General features: G+C 37.2%; 1 protein-coding gene across 2 annotated transcripts in view; it reads right to left on the bottom strand.

Moving 5' to 3' along the window:
- The window catches only part of stk3 (serine/threonine kinase 3), a 150,680-nt gene that overhangs the window by 122,957 nt on the left and 7,840 nt on the right, over nucleotides 1-19,883 (bottom strand). The window contains exons 2-6 of one of the 2 annotated variants that reach the window (XM_003219506.4): nucleotides 11,671-11,751; nucleotides 8,050-8,178; nucleotides 5,783-5,897; nucleotides 2,809-2,973; nucleotides 236-403 (exon numbers count right to left, since the gene is read on the bottom strand). In XM_003219506.4, the coding sequence (XP_003219554.2) occupies nucleotides 236-403; nucleotides 2,809-2,973; nucleotides 5,783-5,897; nucleotides 8,050-8,178; nucleotides 11,671-11,751 (658 nt within the window). The remainder of the gene's footprint in view (nucleotides 1-235; nucleotides 404-2,808; nucleotides 2,974-5,782; nucleotides 5,898-8,049; nucleotides 8,179-11,670; nucleotides 11,752-19,883) is intronic. The other variant, XM_008108398.3, reaches the window with a different exon arrangement.

Raw genomic sequence — 19,883 nt, 5'->3', positions numbered from 1 at the left:
CTAATTTAGACAAAATACAATTAATAAAAAAGCAAAACAAACACTTCCAAATGCCTTCTTATAGTCATATTTCAGGAAGGAAGGCATATGAGCCTCAACTTGTCCTTGTAAGGTGAAATTCTGACTTTGGTTTATGTTTGGACCAGCCTATCAACTAATACTTCCACTTTCCCAAACCATAAGAGTATAAAGAAAAGTCAGAATTAATAATGAGGTCACAATGTATGTTTCTTACCCTCATTGGATGTATATCCGCATATGGTGGCTTTCCTTCTGCCATCTCTATTGAAGTGATACCAAGTGACCAGATGTCTGCCACACAGTTATAGCCAATCTCTTGTATTACCTCTGGAGCCATCCAAAATGGGGTGCCTATGACAGTATTACGTTTTGCCATTGTATCCTGTAATTAAATTAGTTAAAAGCTTAATGTATCTCAAAATATTCCCTGGCTTTGTCTTGTTTCCATTTGTAACATCACATCCAAGTGGGATCAGCGTAGTAATACCTAATTCCAGGACAAATCTCAGTAATTAAGTTTCTTCTAAAAGGTGACAATAATAAAGGTAAAGGTTTTCCCTCGACATAAAGTCTAGTCGAGTCTGACTGGGGAGGGGGGACTCATCTCCATTTCTAAGCTGAAGAGCCGGCCTTGTCCACATATGCATCCTACGTCATGTGGCCAGCATGACTGAATGGAGCACCATTACCTTCCCATCAAAGCAGTACCTATTGATCTACTCACATTTGCATGTTTTCTAACTGCTAGGTTGGCAGAAGCTGTGGCTAACAACGGGAACTCATCCCATCCGCAGATTCAAACCACCGACCTTCTGGTCAGCGAGTTCTGCAGCTTAGCGGTTTAACCTGCTGTGCCACTGCAGAGGTGACAATGTGTAATCCAAAACATCTGGAAGTCTACAGGTTGTGCCGGCCTATTTTAGACAGTCTTCTCCAGTGTTTAACAGGTTAAGAAATACGTTTTAATATGTATCTTTCATGGAACTACATTTTAATGTGCATGTTTTTAGAATTTGTGCAATGTTTATGTTTGAGTGTGCTGTGACCCATCTCGAGCAACAAGGAGAGGTGGGTAAGAAATAAAATTATTATTATTGACACAACGACGTTGTATGACACAGCAAACAAGATAGATATGCTGGATTTCGTATCACAAAATCACAAGTCGAACACTTCCCAAGCGTTTATGACTGTGTGATGTATTTTTGGATTATTATTTTTGGATGAGCGAAGATCCCAGTAGGGTGGCCTTTTGCAGTTGGCAAATTGTAATTTTGCCAATGTCTATTGTTTCCAAATGCCGGCTGAGATCTTTTGGCACGGCACCCATTGTTGTTGTTGTTGTTATTATTATTAAGACTCCTTCAATAAATACAATATGCCATGCCCTAAAATTTTATGATCACTCACACATTATAACATTTAAAACATATGTAAATTAGATCCATTTGACTAAAATCCTCATGCTTCAGCCTTCAATCAGAACATGTTGACATTATCGTATTACTTGTTGAAAGCTTGTACACACAGCCATGTTTTCACGGCCTTTCTGAAACCCAGAAGGGTTGGGGCTTGTCGGATATTTGTGGGGAGGGTGTTCCACAGCCAGGGAGCCACCACTGAGAAGGCCTTGTCCTTCGTTCCCACCAGCCGCGCCTGCAAGGCAGGTGGGACCAAGAGCAGGGCCTCTCCAGATGATCTGGCTCATATGAGGAGATACGTTTGGATAAGTAAATTGGGCCAGAACCATTTAGGGCTTTATAGGTCAAGACCAGCACTTTGAATTGGACTTGGTAGCATATCGGTAGCCAGTGGAGCTGGCTTAGCAGGGGCGTGGTACGCTCCCTTTATGCCGCCCCAGTTATTAATCTGGCTGCTGCCCGTTGTACTAGTTGTAGCTTCCAGGCCATCTTCAAAGGCAACCCCACATAGAGAGAGTTGCAATAGTCCAAACGGGATGTAACCAGAGCGTGGACCACCGTGGCCAAGTCAGACTTCCCAAGGTACAGGCGCAGCTGGCGCACAAGTCTTAGTTGTGCAAATGCTCCCCTGGCCACCGCTGAGACCTGGGGATTCAGATTCATAGAACACCTCTAAGGTCATGTGGCCAGCATGACTGCATGGAAGGCATGAAATCCAGCATTCCAAAAGAAATATTTGATGAAGCTCTCAATCAGAACCACAGGTTTCTTGGGAAAATTATTTTAATTAATGTTTCAGCAAAGGTAAAATGATGGAAGCATGCAATGCATGTCCAAGAGCAATCAGGAAAAAAGGAACAGAGGATGACATGAACTCCCAGATTTTCAACAGCATTTCAAAAATGGGAGAGTTACACTGACCTTTGACAAATTTCTTTGAAAACAGAATAGTCTATATGGGACACTTAATACTCTAGTGTATTAACATCTGATTGATGGTCCTCCCATTCTGAAGAACTGTTTTTAATGGAGGCTAATTGGTTGTATTGTTAAAACTCATTCTGCTTACTAGCCAGCTACTGTAATGACCTGAAGAGGCAGTCTCAAACAGAACTTCACAGTTCTGGGTTATTCCTCTGTATCTAGCAACACTACCAGCAGCCTTCAATGTTAAACTTCTGGAAGTGAGCCATAAGATGATTCATCAGGGCACATACAACCAGAAAGAAAATCATGCAGGGTTTGATGGATGGGATAGCTTCCAAGCATTGAATTGTAGCAAGTGCAAAGGAAACCTCTTCATAGAGTACATTGTAAAGCTTTTCTTTAAAAAAAACAGAACATTACCCATATTCTTTATACGTACAGTTAACTGTCCAGCTACTCCAAAATCAGCTAATTTTGCATGTCCTTCGGTGTTTAAGAGGATGTTTCCAGCCTTTATATCTCTATGTATTTTTCTCATAAAGTGCAAATATTCAAGTCCTTTAAGTGTAGATTTAAGAATGGTTGCAATTTCATCTTCTGTAAGCTATAAGGAAGCATAAATAAAGAACCATTTTCGTCTGTATACACACACGTTTTACACTTCTATAAACAAACTGAATGACTAAGGAACTACAACACAAACTCTCTTATAATTATTATTTATATAGCATGCAAAGGCTACACAAAATATTTTACAAATATAGAAAGGAAAACTCTATCAAGGTTTCCTCTTGCTACCCAATCCACATGGCTTGACCTCCTTTATGGCTAACCAGGATCCCACAGAAGTCAACAAGCTTTAAACAGGAACAAAGGTGCCACCCATAAAGAACATACAATCAACAAAGAGCCTAAACAAATGCAACATGAAAAGCATGTCCAAATTCTGGATTGCATACTCTGGTTATAGATGCAATTGTCATCTTCCAAACTCATTACGATTTTAAAATAGGATTAAGTTACAGGCTCTTCAGGCCATGTATCCTTTTGGTTGTGAGCGCCCATGCTGTGGTCATATTCTAAAGAAGCAATTTCAAAGTGCTGGCTTTAACCATTATTCACAATTTGGACTAAAGTACCTGAAGGCCCACTAATCTCCATAGGAATCTAACCAGATCTTAAGTTAGCAAATGGATATCTTGATGTTCAAGTAGTCCCCAAGTTACAAACAAGATAGATTCTGTAGGTGTTTTTAAGTTGAATTTGCATGTAAGTCGGAAATGGTACATTTTTTAAGTATAACTCCAGCCAAATATATATATTTAGCTTTAGATAACATAAGGAAAGGTTAACACCTCTGCGTTGTTTGTTTTGATGTCTGTGCCCCTGTTCAGAAGATTTCATCTCACTTTCTGCCCCCCCCCCCCGTGAAAATTGGATTTTGAAAAAATTGACTTGTGGATCACTATAAAACTTCAGTTGAGACACTGTTTCTCCATGATAACCTTTCAGGGGTGAATTTCTCTTCCGAGTGGTAGATTTCTCTCACTTCCTTGCTGTCTCAGTCCTGTTCTTTAACTAGGCGTCATTTATAAGTCAGATGTTTGTAACTTGGAGATTGCCTATAATTACCTTTTTATTTTCCCAAGACTTTTGTCTATTTGTGCTTTAAGTTAGGTTAATATGAACTAAAGTTTTCATGCAGTTCTCATCTGTTTCTTGAATATACTGTATTTTAAATATTTCAACTGTTTTGTAAAATGACCAAAAATATGCTTAGAGAGTGGCAACGCGCCCAACATTACAGGTCAAGCATCCCTTGATTTTCCCCATTAGTCTCTAAAGTGCTACAAGATCCTTCTGGTTAATGATCAGTTACTTAGTTGTAAAAATATATTAACAAAAAGAGAGAAAACCCTAATGAATGTTGCATTTAAGTTTTTTTTTCTTTTCCCTAATCTGCTAAAAAGCTAGCATGCTATATTTCTATATTGGCCACAGAGGACATGCAGATAAAGACTCTGTAAGGAACTTCATAAAATATCAAGTCCACCATGACTCCCATTATTCTAACCAAGAAGTTTAAGAAAGACTTTGTAAATAGGATTTTTTTTAAATGTTCTTTCCATCCTTCAATTTAACTAACTGCATCTACTCCAGTCTCTTCTAAAATCAAAATGTTACTCGTTAAGATCTGATTCTTTCCCGTTATAGAAATCATTCAAATATATGCTTGATGTTTTTTCCAAATTTAAAACAAGGATACTAAATAGTTCAAGAATTGTCATAATACATCCATCAAAAGTTAAAGACACCTAAGCTAAATCAGTGAAATAGACAGCAAATATTACTGGTATAATAAACAAAAAATTATATTTGCATCAATACTGGTCAGAAAAATTACAACAGAAATCCAGATTAAATGACATTTCAACATGAAGTGGGTCTTGAATGAATAGCTTCAATTCAGCAGCAAGCAATCAATTCAATTGGTGGATCCCTTTTTCATTTTTCAGAAACTCAAATGGCCAAGGCTTATTTGTCTACATTAATTGGTATGTGCTAGTAATATAATTTGCTTCTCGGAGAAAATAACTGACACATCGTATTGTCCTAAATTGAGTTTTTACACATGGGTTAGATTTGGTCCAGAGACAGTGCTACACTTTACCATGCACATTTTTATTTAAAATGCGGGAAGGAAAAGCAACTCCAAATCAATTAACAATGTAATGCTATTCATGACTATTCAGGAGGAGGTCCCATGTTGTTCAATGGGACCTATACTCAGAAAAACAGGTATTCTAGAAAGCAGTGATGGGGAGTTCCACACTTGTAACTGTGTTTCCAAATCCACAGAACCCACTTTAAAAGACAGGCACTAACAAGAACAGATTTCTAAGGTGCTAGGAAGTGGGTTGGTGAGTAAAGACATGTCCATCCCTCTCCTAGCAGCAAAGCGCTTTCCAAAATTCATCATCTGTGCAAGGTCCTATCACAACACGTTCTCAAAACGTGCCTTGCTGCAAGGAGACGAATGGGCACGTCTTCACTCACACTCTCTAAGGTTGTTGGTTCCGCCTAAATTCTAAGGTGGGTTTTGAGGTGCATGCATAATCCTTGCACTGGTATAACAACCATACAAATAAAACTTTATGGTACCATTAAGTCCAGCTTATTACATCGTAAAATGCTGAACAGGATGCCAGTCTTTTTCTTTTTGGATGAACTAAATCTGTTAGGTGTAACCAAAAGTAAAAGTCAAGCAGATCTCTGGAAAATGTAAACTTCAATTAAATGCATTTCTAATATGAGGGGAGGGCCTTTACAAAATTTTTGCTATAGCAAATATATCCTTCTGAGGGAAAACTCCCCACTCTCATCCCCACAAACAAACAAACAAAAAATCTTACCGTTTTATTTCGTAATCTAATTATGTCTGAGACTGAACCTGCTCCACAGTATTCCATAACAATCCACAGGTCTGTGTTCTTAAAGTAGCTGCCATAGTACTTGACGACATAAGGACTAAAAAAAAAATGAACATCAGTTTCCAAAGTGAATTTACAAATACATTAGTAAGCAGCACAGTCCAGAAACACTTCTACTAGAAAAAAGAGTTTAGTTGCTCCTCAACTTCCCTAGAAGCTACATAGGTTTTAAGTTTCATTATAAGATATAAATTATATCTTCAGGAGGAGGGGGAGGAATAGAAATGATGTTGCATATACAAATTATAAAAGCCCACAACATAAAATGGGCAAATTCAGATGCAATGATAAGGGGCAAGGGATTAAACAGAACACACATTTCTTTAATTTAACTACTCAAAGCAAAATTATAATCTGTGAATTATATCTGCTGCGATTAGATACACAAAGAGACAGTCTAAAATTATGGCACCAAAGGTTTAAAGTCATTTCAGGTTAAAGAGTTATTTTCCCCCCTAAGTCAGGGAACTCTCCCTCCAGAGTTTTGCATTAACTTTGCTTCCACTACTGAGTTAAGCATAAGTACCACTACCACTACAGCTTAGCAATGTCAACAGCACATCGCAAGAACTGCTCAGTGAGCATCCAATTCACACCTGAATAAATGTATCATAAAATGCATTTCATCCTTATCAGATAGATATGGTTGACTTTAAACTTTGCCCCCTACAACTGTGTTATTACTAGGATACAATATTTTGGGACTATCTCCATAACAAATTCTGAAGACCTTACACTAAAGATTAACAATCTGCAATAAAAAGAATGATTAGAAGCCCGCCGAAGTATATATAATATCGGAATATTTAGAGCCAAGTAGCATTCGTATAATCCTCTGATTTGGATTCTGTTAGTCTTACTTTAACTATTGTGTGTTTTGTGGCATTTGTAGTTTGTCCATAAAGATCCTGACTGATATGAAACAAGCCTCAGAAGAAAGGGAGTTTTTCTGCTCACAAATGTTTTACAAGGGAGTGATTCACCAATATTTTACTAAGGGCACACCCGTATCTTTGTTCAACATCTATCCATTACTGTCAACCTTTGGCACTGAAATAAACCTCACTTAATCCCCTGTACTTCACCATCTCCAATTCCTATTACAAGTAATTTCAAAGAACACTTATAAATCTTCTTCCTGTATTCATTCTTTCTTTTGCACACACACAAATAACTGCTATGGTCTAAAAGAATTTCTACATTTTGACATATTGGTTCTCTCATCCTCTCAAAGCAAAGAAGGAGAAAGCAAACATTATATATATCCTAATTAAATAATGGAATAGTCTGCTCCCAGCCTATGAGATAAGGCAGGGCATAAACACTTGTTTGAAACAGACAATAAACATTTGAAAAAAAATATTCTCTCAGTTCAGCTATGTTTCAGTCAGAGGAAATCCATCTGCCACAAGCATGAATCTGTTTGATTTAATCTCCAAAACCACAAAAAGACTTAGGGGCTAGAATGAGGGATTGGGATTTGATGTTGGTCACCCTGTGTATAAACTTCCAAATGGCAAAAATTTTGTATAAGGCACACTCACTGCCTATACGACCGTACTTATTTAATTTCAATATTTACTTCACAATAATCTCAAGTATAACAAATATATATATAGCCTCTTTGAGGCTGGATCTACATTGCCATATAAGACAGTATCTGATCCCAGATTATGTTTTGAACTGGATTTTATGAGTCTACACTGCCATATAATCCAATTCAAATCACATAATCTGGGATCGGAAACTGGAGTATATGGCAGTGTAAATCCAGCCTGAGACTCTTTTAAAAAAGGAAAGTGAGAGAGAAACAAAAACAACAGGAGGGTTAAGATGATGAAGGTGGTGAGACATAAAACAAATTGACCAGGTTCTCACATGAGAAAGCATCAAGGCACATAAAGACTCCAAAGGAGCAAGAAAAGTTTTGGAGAACGTGCCTTTATTTCCTCCATTTTACTCTATTTTTCATCCATCCACATTCATAACTAGCAACCAAGCAAGGAGGAAGACAAGGCTGAAACAACACCAAACATTTACTTTTTCAATCATTTATCAGTCAAAATTTTAAAGATATTTTCAACCTTTACTTGTAATTGTCAATTGACTAAAGTTTATACTGTTAAGTAAATGATGTTTAAGCATTTTGACATAGATGGCAGAATTCTCAAATTTTATATCATCCATACCTGTCACACTGCTGCATTATAGAAATTTCTTTAATTATTTCCTGTAGATCTGATTCAACAGGGACTTGCTTAATTGCCACTACTTGCCCTGATTCTTTATGAATGGCTTTAAATACACTGCCATAAGACCTAGAAGAAGTAATTCAACATTTTAATTACATGTCTGATATATTAATTCGAACCATCAACTGCACAATGTAATAATAAGATATGTCACTTGCACTCAGTAATAAGGATAGGAGGAATTAAAAACTGCTGTCAAAATATCTTCAGTCTTAAAGTCTTGAATTTGAAAACTTTTCACAGGGATATGTCAATATCAAGACTATCCCTTTTCCCACAAATTCAACAAGTTTTGATTTTGTTTGGTTTTTGCTCAGAGGAAGATGTTACCAACTGTTGCTTTAGCAAAACTTTCTACTTATCGAAGATGGGATTATGTTACCACACCACTCATATCTGAAACTGGGAAGACCCCACTTAAGCTGAAAAACATGTAAAAGAACAGGCACTTTTGAACTGCTGAAGCCAAAATAATAATAATAATAATAATTATTATTATTATTATTAAACTTTATTTGTACCCCGCTAGCATCTCCCGAAGGACTCGATGCGGCTTACAAAGGCCAAGGCCTCAACACACAATATAACAATACAAAACAAAAGGCAAATTAAAAACAATTAAAACAGTATAAACAACAAGCAATAAACAATACGCTAAAACACAATAAAACTGGGCCGGGCCAGAGTAATGGGTACAAGATTAAAAGTGCTGATGTGACAGGTGATATATAAGGCTTATAGGGCAAGTGCAGAGTGCGATATACGATCTTAGTTCTAATAAAGTGCTTATGGGACTTGGTGTTGGAGATTTCCTATTAATCTGGGAAGGCACATTGGAACAGCCAGGTCTTCAAGTTCTTTCTGAAGACTGCTAGTGTAGAGGCCTGTCTGAGATCCTTGGGGAGGGTGTTCCAGAGTCGGGGGGCCAACACAGAGAAGGCCCTGTCTCGTGTCCCCACCAACCGCGCTTGCGACGCAGGCGGGATCACGAACAGGGCCTCTCCAGATGACCGAAGAGAACGCGTGGGTTCATAGACGGAGATGCGGTCACGGAGGTAGGATGGTCCCAAACCGTTAAGGGCTTTGTAGGTAAGCACCTGCACCTTAAATTGGGCTCGGAAAGTAAATGAGAGAGCAAGGAGGGCAATGCCAGTCACCACTATTTTTAAAAAGTGGACAAAGGATGCTCATCCCACTTCTGCTTCAGGCTTCTTCACAGAATAATTATTTATTTATTTATTTATTTATTTATTTATTGCACCACTTCTACCCCGCCCTTCTCACCCATCAGGGGACTCAGGGCGGCTTACAATATAAACATATACATCAAAAAACAGTTTACATCACATTTAAAAATCCATCGAGATTAAAAATTACAATAAAATTAAAAACATACATAATTATACATTTAAATATACATTTAAGGCTCTTTTCATGTCCAGGTGGGGTCTGTCAGTAGGTCATATATTCATATCTCATTTTTGCTGCTACTCATGCTAAAATGCCTGGTCCCATAACCATAACTTATGACTTCCTTCAACAACTGTTGTGTTGTGTGCCTTCAAGGAAAATCTATTACAGAATTCAAAGGCAATTCATGGGATTGCTTCTGAGGCTGAAAGGGTATGACTTGCCCAAGGTCACATGGTGGATTTCCAAATCCAAGTGGAGAATAGAACCCTGGTTTCCAGAGTCTCAAACCACTACATCGCATTGGCTCTCAATACACAGCAGCATCTCAATGCATTCTACAAAATACTGCAAGTAGTGACAACCACTATAAGAGCTTCCCGTTGGTTAATCAGTAGGATAATGGGCCTGCCAGTTTTGGAATTCCTATGACAGCAGCAGAACTTGGCCTCAGAGATTAAACACAAAATGGATCTCTAGAAAAGGAAAAACAGTATTATTATTATTATTATTATATTATGTTTATTTATATCCCACTTTTTCTCTCCACAAGGAGACTCAAATCAGAATGTGGACATAACTGAGAGGGTTTTTTAAAAACTTTTTGTAAATTCTGGTTATTTCATTGTAAAAAAATTAAATATTCTATACAGTGGAAGAAAAGTGTATTGAGAAGAATCTAAGTAGCATGACCTATATTTAGGACACTGTCTGGCTACAAGAAAATTATGACTTAATCACTACACAACATTGCAAAGGTAGGCAATTTTAACAACATAACCCTAAGATCATCTGGAGAGGCCCTGCTCTCGGTCCCACCTGCCTCGCAGGCACGACTGGTGGGAACGAGGGACAGGGCCTTATCGGTGGTGGCTCCCCGGCTGTGGAACACCCTTCCCCACAAATTTCCAACAAGCCCCAACCCTTCTGGGTTTCAGAAAGGCAATGAAAACATGGCTGTGTTCACAAGCTTTTAACGAGTAATACGATAACGGTGACATGGTCCGATTGAAGGCTGAAGCATGAGGTTTTTAGTCAAATGGATCTAATTTACATATGTTTTAAATGTTATAATGTATTTTAATGATGTATTTTATAGTTTTAATTGATGATATGTACTGTTTTTGTTTTATTATTATGTTCTTGGCATTAAATGTTACCAACTGTTGTAAGCCGCCCTGAGTCCCCCCGAGTGAGAAGGGCGGGGTATAAATGCTGGAAATAAATGAATAATAAATAAATTATGCTCCTTTGGATTTGAGTTAACATTTCCAATCAAAACTCAAGTATTGCATTTATGAAGACGAAAACAGTTTAGTTTTGCCTTTTATCTGATACCAATTAAGGTGCTCACTTTGTATGCAATGACATGTATACTGTTACCTAACATGTGAGCATCATTCTACAGGAAGCTGCTGTAGGTTAAGCCAGATTCAGTGAAAGCTTATGGGAAGTAATGTAATTCCTTGCTCTGTGAGAAGTCTTAGTTATTTTGGAGTGCAAGCTGTCCCACAGGAACACATTCAAACATAATTGCATCTATGATTGACCTCAGAGACAAACACTTGTTTGTAATCTTTCAAAGAGAAAAGAAGCTGAAATGGGGAAAAGAAACAATGTGAGCAATAAAAATAGCCTGTCATGGGATACATTAACAAGCTCTTTCTCCACTAAAGATCTCTTTCACACACCACACTCACCAGGCTTCTCCATAAAGTGACAAGTGGTTTGAGCACTGCATGAAGACCAGCGTTTGAAGCCCCACTTGACCATGAAAACCTACTGGGTGACTTTGGACAAATCATTCAGTTCCAGCCTCCAATGAGAAGCAAAATCAAAAGCAAACTTTTGATTTGAACAAATCTAGCCAGGAAAACTGCATGATAAATTTTCCTCATGGTTCCTGTAAGCCAGAAATGACTTGTAGGTTCACAACAACAACCATGAGAACCTTGTAACACAGGCATCAGCAATTTATTTTCTTCACAGCCCCAAGATCTTGGATAGCTCAGGTATAGGCATGGGGAAGTAATACAAAGGGGAAATCATTTTCCAACTCAATGTTGTTTTGTTATTTTTCTCCTTTGAAATTTGTTTTGAGTCTTTCCAGTTACCCCATTTTCCCTAGATAAACAGAGTTATACATACCCTTCACCAAGCTTTTCCAAGACATCAAAGACTTCTTCAGGCTGCTTAGTTAAGCTATCTTCACTTAGCTTTTTCAGCTTGCTATTAATACAAAAATTGAATTATTCAATCATTAGTATTTTGCAAATGTATTTCATTTGTAATTTTCATCTTATTTAATATTTCTAAATATTCTTGAGTTAAGCATAGAACAAACAAATAAAAACCTCTTGCAGATGTTTGTCTGTCATTCGAATGGTCACCATAAGTCGACTTGGCAGCAATTAACAACAACACATGCTTAATTCCACTGACATAAGTAAGCCAATAAAAATGTGAGTAATAGTAGTTATTTGGAAATTAATGTAAGTTAAAAGACAAAGAAAAGTTTTCCACTAGAAGAAATCAGCATATACAGTTAGGAGATCTGTGAATCACAACATGCCTGGTTGCCTTTCAACTCTACTCCCATAATGATTTGGAGATATCCAGTCATTCATGACATTGAATAATAGGATGAACCGGTGGGGTGTTTTCTTTTTCATTCAGGTTGTCAGTGTTTCATAAATGAAATCAAGTAATTTAATAAAATACCATAAATGACTAAATGAAGTTATTGTTGACAGAAGTTGTCCTGGTCCCAACCCAGTGTCATCAGTAATGGACTGGATGAGGCAAACAAACTGAAACTTAATCCAGACAAGACAGAGGTGCTCCTGGTCAATCGAAAGGCAGATCAGGGAATAGAGATCCAGCCTGTGCTAGATGGGGTACACAATTTGGGGGTATTCCTGAACTCAGCACTGAACCTGGAGGTCCAGGTTTCTGCAGTGGTCAAGACTACCTTTGCACATTTAAAACTTCTGTGCCAACTGCGCCCATTCACTGAGACGCTGGATCCAGTGGTAAATGCCTTAGTGACATCCTATTTAGATTACTGTAATACACACTAGATGGGCCTTTGAAGAGTGTTTTGAAACTACGACTTGTCCAAAGAACTGTGGCCAGACTGTTGACCAGGGCTAACTAAAGGAGGTACACAACCCCCCTATTGCAACAGCAAATGTGCTGGTTATAATGGATCATGTCCAAGCTATTTAGCAGATTACATCTCCCGTCAGGAATTGCCTGGGCTCTAAGATGACCATTGCAAGCACAGTTAGTGGGGATGTGAGAGAGGGCCTAATTGATGGGTGCCCCTCATTTCTGGAACTCCCTGCCTAAGGAAGCCAGAAAGGCCCTCCCCTGCTCTCCTTCTGACAGAAGACTAAAACCTTTCTATTCAGGCAAGCTTGTAAAAAAGAAAGTTTTTAAGAATAAGCTGGGGGGGGGGGGGGGGGGGGGTTGGTAGTGTTTTTATACTTTGTAATGATTTAAAGCCATTTTAGCCACCTACTTTAATCATTCTATGTTTAATCCTATTTTAATGTTTATATATTAATTTGTACTGTAAATCAGCAAGAAACTTGAAAACACATACATGCACACATTTGCAAGAATGCTTAGCATTACAACTTTTGTTTAATGCTAAGTTCTTACAGTACACCTATGTATGCAAACTGTATGATGCTTTCTTGCATAACATGTGTTTCTACCAGCAATGTAGACTCAAGAGTATAAAAACCAAGATTCTAACCCCCACAATAGAAATTATTAACACCAAAGAACTGCCATCCTTTTTTCCTATCATGTATATAAGTTTTCATATATTTAATGTGTTATCAAACATTAATGCCACTATCATATTCAGATATAAACATGGTATATTTTCCAACCATGCAATTTTTATCCATACAGAGAGGAACTGCAAACAATCCAGAAGGCCACAGGTGGAACAACAACTGTCCCACTGGTATCACTTCCCTTCCACATATGTTTACCACTAAATCAAAAACACAGATATTTTCATGTTCTGCTACATGTTACCTAATGAAATCAGGAAGCTAAACTGCTTGAAAATGATAATTGAAAAAAGTCATGGTACAAGCTATTCTAACAATAAAAATGAAGACTGCCAAGGGGAGACTATTGATGTTTATGAAACAAAAGCCACTTTGACCAACACAGAATGCAATGTAGTGAGATAAGATTATAGCTTCAAAAAATACCACACTGGCCAAGTAACTCCCTTGGTCACCACTCGTTATGCAACCTATAATTTTCCCTTTATGTTCAGGGATGTCTCCTTAAACACATGATAATATTTGTTTTTCTAGGCTGGAAAAAGTTAAGCAACAAAACGATAGGCATGTGCCAGTTGTTTCAGTTACCATTTGGAATGAACATAGTCTGGGGCAACAGTTTATAACTCATTTAAAATCAGTTATGTTTTTGATAAAGTATGCTGTACCTAAGAGGGCTAAATACACTCTAGCTGCAAGAAAAGGCAAAAGATGAATTATTCTGAATTTCAGACTTGCTTACATTCTCTTTTTAGTATATTTTCAATGGTATTGTGGCTAAAGTATTGTTTGTGACTGAGAGACTGAGAATTATCTAAAAGACAACCAATCGAATCTATTTCATTAGCCTGACTGGAACCTAAATACAGTCTCTTTCCTGAAAGAATAAGAAGAAAAATGTGATACTGTGAATTTCAGCCTGTAATTTTATTTATTTATATCTCACCCAACAGATCTCAAGATAGTGTAAAATAAAAACCAACCACCAATTTAAAACAATATAAACAATAAAATGGTTTTAAAAGTCTGGAAGAACTTATTTAACAAGTTAACAAGTTAAATTAAAATGTTTAGAACAAATTAAAACAATTAAAAACATTCATATGTGTAGACTTATAAAAACCCAAGTAGATCCCAAATGTTAGGAAATAATTACAGCTTTTTTCACACTGGCAGTAACAACAACATGGGCATCAGGCAGAGAAGGTCCTCTTCTTCCACATCCTCCCATAAAGTATTGCCCTGGCTGACAGGACACCTCTCAAATAAACCTCTAGCCTCAGGCACCATCTACACTGCCATAAATTCCAGTTTCTGAATCCAGATTATCTACTTTGAACTGGATTATATGGCAGTACAGACCTATACAATCCAGTTCAAAGCAGATCATCTTGATTCAGAAACTGGATTATATAGCAATGTAGATCCAGCGACAATACTCCCACTTCTTCCCTCAATTCCTGCATCTCACCCTGTTCTGGAAGTGGCTTCCACATAGGCATTTGAAGTAGGAGATGTGGACATAGTGGTGTAGCCAGGTATCTATATATATAAATGAGTGATGGCATCACGCCGACCAACAAAACAACAAAACTACAGCCCCCCCAACCTCGAAATTTGACAACACAACCCATCATCCACGCCTCTAGGTTGATACAACAAAAAGAAAAGAAAAATAAAGTCCTAATTAGAGGGAAAGGAATAATTGTTTTTATCCAATTGCTGCCAGTTAGAGGGCTAATCTCTGCCCACTTGGTCTCCTAGCAACCTACTCAGCCCAGGGGACAGGCAGACTTAGGCCTCAGGCCTCTTCCACAGATTATCTAATTTGCACTGAATTATATGGCAGTGTAGACTCAAGGCCCTTCCACACAGCTATATAACCCATTTATAATCTTATATTATCTGCTTTGCACTGAATTATCTTGACTCCACACTGTCATTTAATCCACTTCAGTGTGCATTTTATACAGCTGTGAAGAAGGGGCCTCATATAATCCAGTTCTAAGCAGATAATTTAAGATTATCAATATACAGTAGAGTCTCACTTATCCAACATAAACAGGCCGGCAGGATAAGTGAATATGTTGGATAATAAGAAGGGATTCAGGAAAGGCCGATTAAAAATCAAATTAGGTTATTGTTATACAAATTAAGCACCAAAACATCATATTATACAACAAATTTGACAGAAAAAGTAGTTCCATGCACAGTAATGCTATATAGTAATTACAGTAGAGCCTCACTTATCCAACACTCGCTTATCCAATGTTCTGGATTATCCAACGCATTTTTGTAGTCAATGTTTTCAATATAGTGTGATATTTTGGTGCTAAATTCATAAATACAGTAATTACTACATAGCATTACTGCATATTGAACTACATTTTCTGCCAAATTTGTTGTCTAACATGATGTTTTGGTGCTTCATTTGTAAAATCATAACCTAATTTGATGTTTAATAGGCTTTTACTTAATGCCTCCTTATTACCCAACATATTCACTTATCCAACATTCTGCCGGCCCGTTTATGTTGGATAAGTGAGACTCTACTGTACTGTATTTACAAATTTACCACTAAAATGCCACAATGAATTTAAAACACTGACTACAAAAACATTGATTACAAAAAGGCAGACTGCGTTGTATAATCCAGAACATTGTATAAGCGAATGTTGGATAAGTGAGATTCTACTGTAATATGAAATAATTACTGTGATAGAATAATGCAGAACAATATAATCTCTAAAACCAGGACAGTAAATAAAGAGCAACACTCTGAAAGCAGAGAAATTGGAAATTCCACAAAGGAAACAATCAGGGCCAGCTAACACCTCCCAAGAATGGATTCTTCCAGAAAGGAAGCTGAGAAGGGAGTGTATTACCAAAGTCATTATTATTACTATCATTATTATTATTATTATTATTATTATTATTATTATTATTATTATTGTGTTGCGGTCAACCGTGAAAATGAATACAAACTGGCTCCAAGTATTCAAAAACACTAAAATCAGAATATATAAAAATTAATGTGGTATAATAAAACAGAACAATACAATCTCTAAAATCAGAACACTAAATAAAGAACAACACTCTGAAAACAGGGGAATTCCACACAGGAAACAATCAGGGCCAGCTAACACCTCCCAACAAAGTATTCCCATCATCAAAGTCTGACAAATCCTCTGTTTTCTCAGGGCCACAGACAGCAGAACCACATAAAATATCGCAAAAAACACCACTCTGAAAACAAGGGAATTCCAGACAGGAAACAATCAGGGCCAGCTAACACCTCCCAACAAAAAATTCACTCAGGGAGGAAACAGCCAGGCTTTAAAGCTGCAAGGCCATTACATCGTAATCATTTTCCCTAATTGCAGCATTCATACTTGCCTCCAACAGACAAAAAAAAACCAATCAGAAATATTGTATATTCACAACCTTTAGGAAATAATATCCCGATGGCACAGCGTGTTAAAGCACTGAGCTGCTGAACTTCTGGACCGAAAGGCCGCAGGTTTGAATTGGGGGACCAGAGTGAGCCCTCACTGTTAGCCCCAGCTTCTGCCAACCCAGAAGTCCGAAAACATGCAAATGTGAGTGCATCAATAGGTACTGCTCCAGTGGGACGGTAACGCCGCTTCATGCAGTCATCCCACATGACCTTAGAGGAATCTATGGACAACACCGGCAATTCGGCTTAGAAATGGAGATGAACACCAACCCACAGAGTCAAACATGACTGGACTTAATATCAGGGGAAAACGTTTACCCTTTACCTTAACTACCACCAATTCCTCAATACTTTATTTCCCATACCACCAGACTTCGCCACAGCAATGCGTGGCCGGGCACAGCTAGTTGTATACAATTTTCTTCATGGCAGAATAGCCATTTTGTTCATGCCAACTTGAATGCCTTGAACACATTCTGTTTTGCTTAATGTTTATTGTAGAATACAAAGGGAAGACCCTCTTCCACATGACCATTACACAACTGTCTGCCAGATGTGGCCTGCAAGCAGATGAACCAATGCACTCACAAATAGGGAGCGTGAACTGGGATTAGACTATCTTGAAACAAGTTGGTGTTTCTTTCTGCATTACTAGAGCACAAAACTAATCCATACTAATAAAACCAAGCACATCCTGCCTCCCTACAGCATTTGTCCTGCACCAAGCCTAGATCCAGATAGCAGAAAATCTTTGGCATTCATGGAACATTACTTCCAATCCAGAAAGATAACTCTAATTGCATTAAATTCCTCTATTTCTACAATCTCTTTTTTCCATAATTTTCACATGCCTTCTAAATCTACACTATATGGTAAGCTTAATAAATAAGGTATAGGCTTTATGTCTATAGTCTAAACATACCTTATTTACTAATATAGTGACACAACTCCCAATAAACTGTGGCTCTATGTTGACAAAAGTCTCCTGCTAGCACAAAAAAAACCCCCACAGAATACTAGTAATATATTTTCTTATCAGTCACAGTTCTTTGGGATCAAGTCTTTGTATTTAGCATCTACTATATTTGAGCAGATAATTGTTGCATTTGAAGCCTTCTGTATGAATGATAAAGCTGGTTTTAACAGAAAAAATATGGCCCAATAAAAAGCAAATTAAGAGCCATTTCACCTTTGTAAAACCCAAGGTGATACACATGGCTTTCACCCTCCTCCTCATTTTTTCTCACAGTTGTAACATAGGTCAGTCTTAAAAGAAAGTGATTGGCAATGAGATTAATGGCTCGGCAGGAACTAGAACTTGCATGTCGCAAGTGCGGGGGCAATAATATAATTACTGCATCATACTGGCAGAAAGTCCTAGGCTCCATTCTTGCCATCTCCAAAAGGATTTAGTAGCTAGGAAAAGTTTATTGGATAGATATTACCTTTTAGAATAGAAAACATTGGTCGTAGAACAGCTTCTCAAACCCATGCCATTATAAACTTTATATTCACAGGGGGGGGAATAGAAAAATATCCCAAATTTTTGATGTCAATTAATGTATAAAGCAAGTTTAAAAACAAATGCACCATATTCATATAGTGTGGGGGCATATCACATATATGTTGAAGATCTTAAAAGAATAATAGTAATATGTTAAGTGACGCTGGATCATGGTATGGTATTTTTAGGTCAAAATCCTTCTTCTTCCACTCAGTGTTGACTTGAGAAGTCTGCATGATTTATCAATCTCTGAGTTATTGGAGAAGAATCACATTCCAAGGACTGAACAGCATTGTGCCAATTTAAGTGTCTTAAGTGATCCAACAAATAGCCACGGAAACCTCACATTTCTTAGGAACCAGCAAATGAAAATTCAAACAAATATTTTACACAATGTGATTATTATCTGTAATTACAATATTCATGGGCCGCTTCATATGGAAACAGAGCTTCAGGGAGCCTTGTTCAATAATACACTATATTACACCATTTTCTACCAATCTCTGGCTTTCCAAAAGTGTACTGCCCTAGGATCAATTCTGCACTGTATCTCAACCTGCAATCCAATCTCATATACGTACATTTGCCAAATGATTGTTTTAAACAAATCTTTTTGTACATTTAATCTCCTGAATCTGCTTTGGCCAAATCGTGTGTTATAATGAACCTGAAAGTAAGCAAATCAAGGTAAGAGCTCTTAAAATATACTACATGCCAAAGTAAGTATTAGATGCAACTGCATTTCATTTCAAAATGAATCCAGGAAACTTCCATTAATTGCTCTGTTGTCTCTTTGCTTGTTAACATTGATTTGTTGCAGACATTTATCAGGCCCATTTCATTTTAAATCAAAAGTGGCATTCCTCAAAAGTGGCAAGTAACCCAAAAAAACAGAGTTAAAACAACTACATTACAAGGGAACAAATTGCTTATGAATACTTGAATATTTATAACCACATGTAAAAACAAACAGCTTCCTTAATTTAAAAACACAGGAACAGAAGAGAATATATATGGAAATTGTAGGCAGCTCTCATGTTTAAAGAAGTCTAAATGGAGAAAAATTAGTTACATCCAATTTTATATACATTTTGCGGGAAAAGAAAAATGAAAAATGAAAACTCTTGGCAGTTACTAACACACGTTTTAATTTAAAATAACAGTAATGATACTATTGAAAAAATATTTTTAAAGGGATACCCTCAAAACCTAAATGCCAATTGCGGTTATCAATTCTTATAACTCTACCACAAATGGTAATGCTTATTTTAATCATTCAATTTCATTTACCATTGCTGTTTAATGCATCATAATCTGACTATGAACAATGTGTTAAAATACAGTCCTCATTTATATTAATTAGTAAAAACAAGTTATGATGCAAAGAAATAAACCCTACAATGTAAAGCTGGTTGTAAACCATTTAAAACGATAGAGTATGTCTATTTTCAACATTGGCCTTTCCTACAATTGTGCTCCATATTCATAGTCTACAAATCAGTTGCACGCACATACAATCTTACTATTTGGTGGAGAATCTAGAACTTTCTACGAGCTATTAGGGGATTTCTACTTGTATTTCACTTGTAGT

The sequence above is a fragment of the Anolis carolinensis genome, chromosome 4, assembly GCF_035594765.1.
Source record: "Anolis carolinensis isolate JA03-04 chromosome 4, rAnoCar3.1.pri, whole genome shotgun sequence".
Lineage (NCBI taxonomy): Eukaryota > Metazoa > Chordata > Lepidosauria > Squamata > Dactyloidae > Anolis > Anolis carolinensis.
This window is presented reverse-complemented; position numbering and strand designations above follow the sequence as displayed.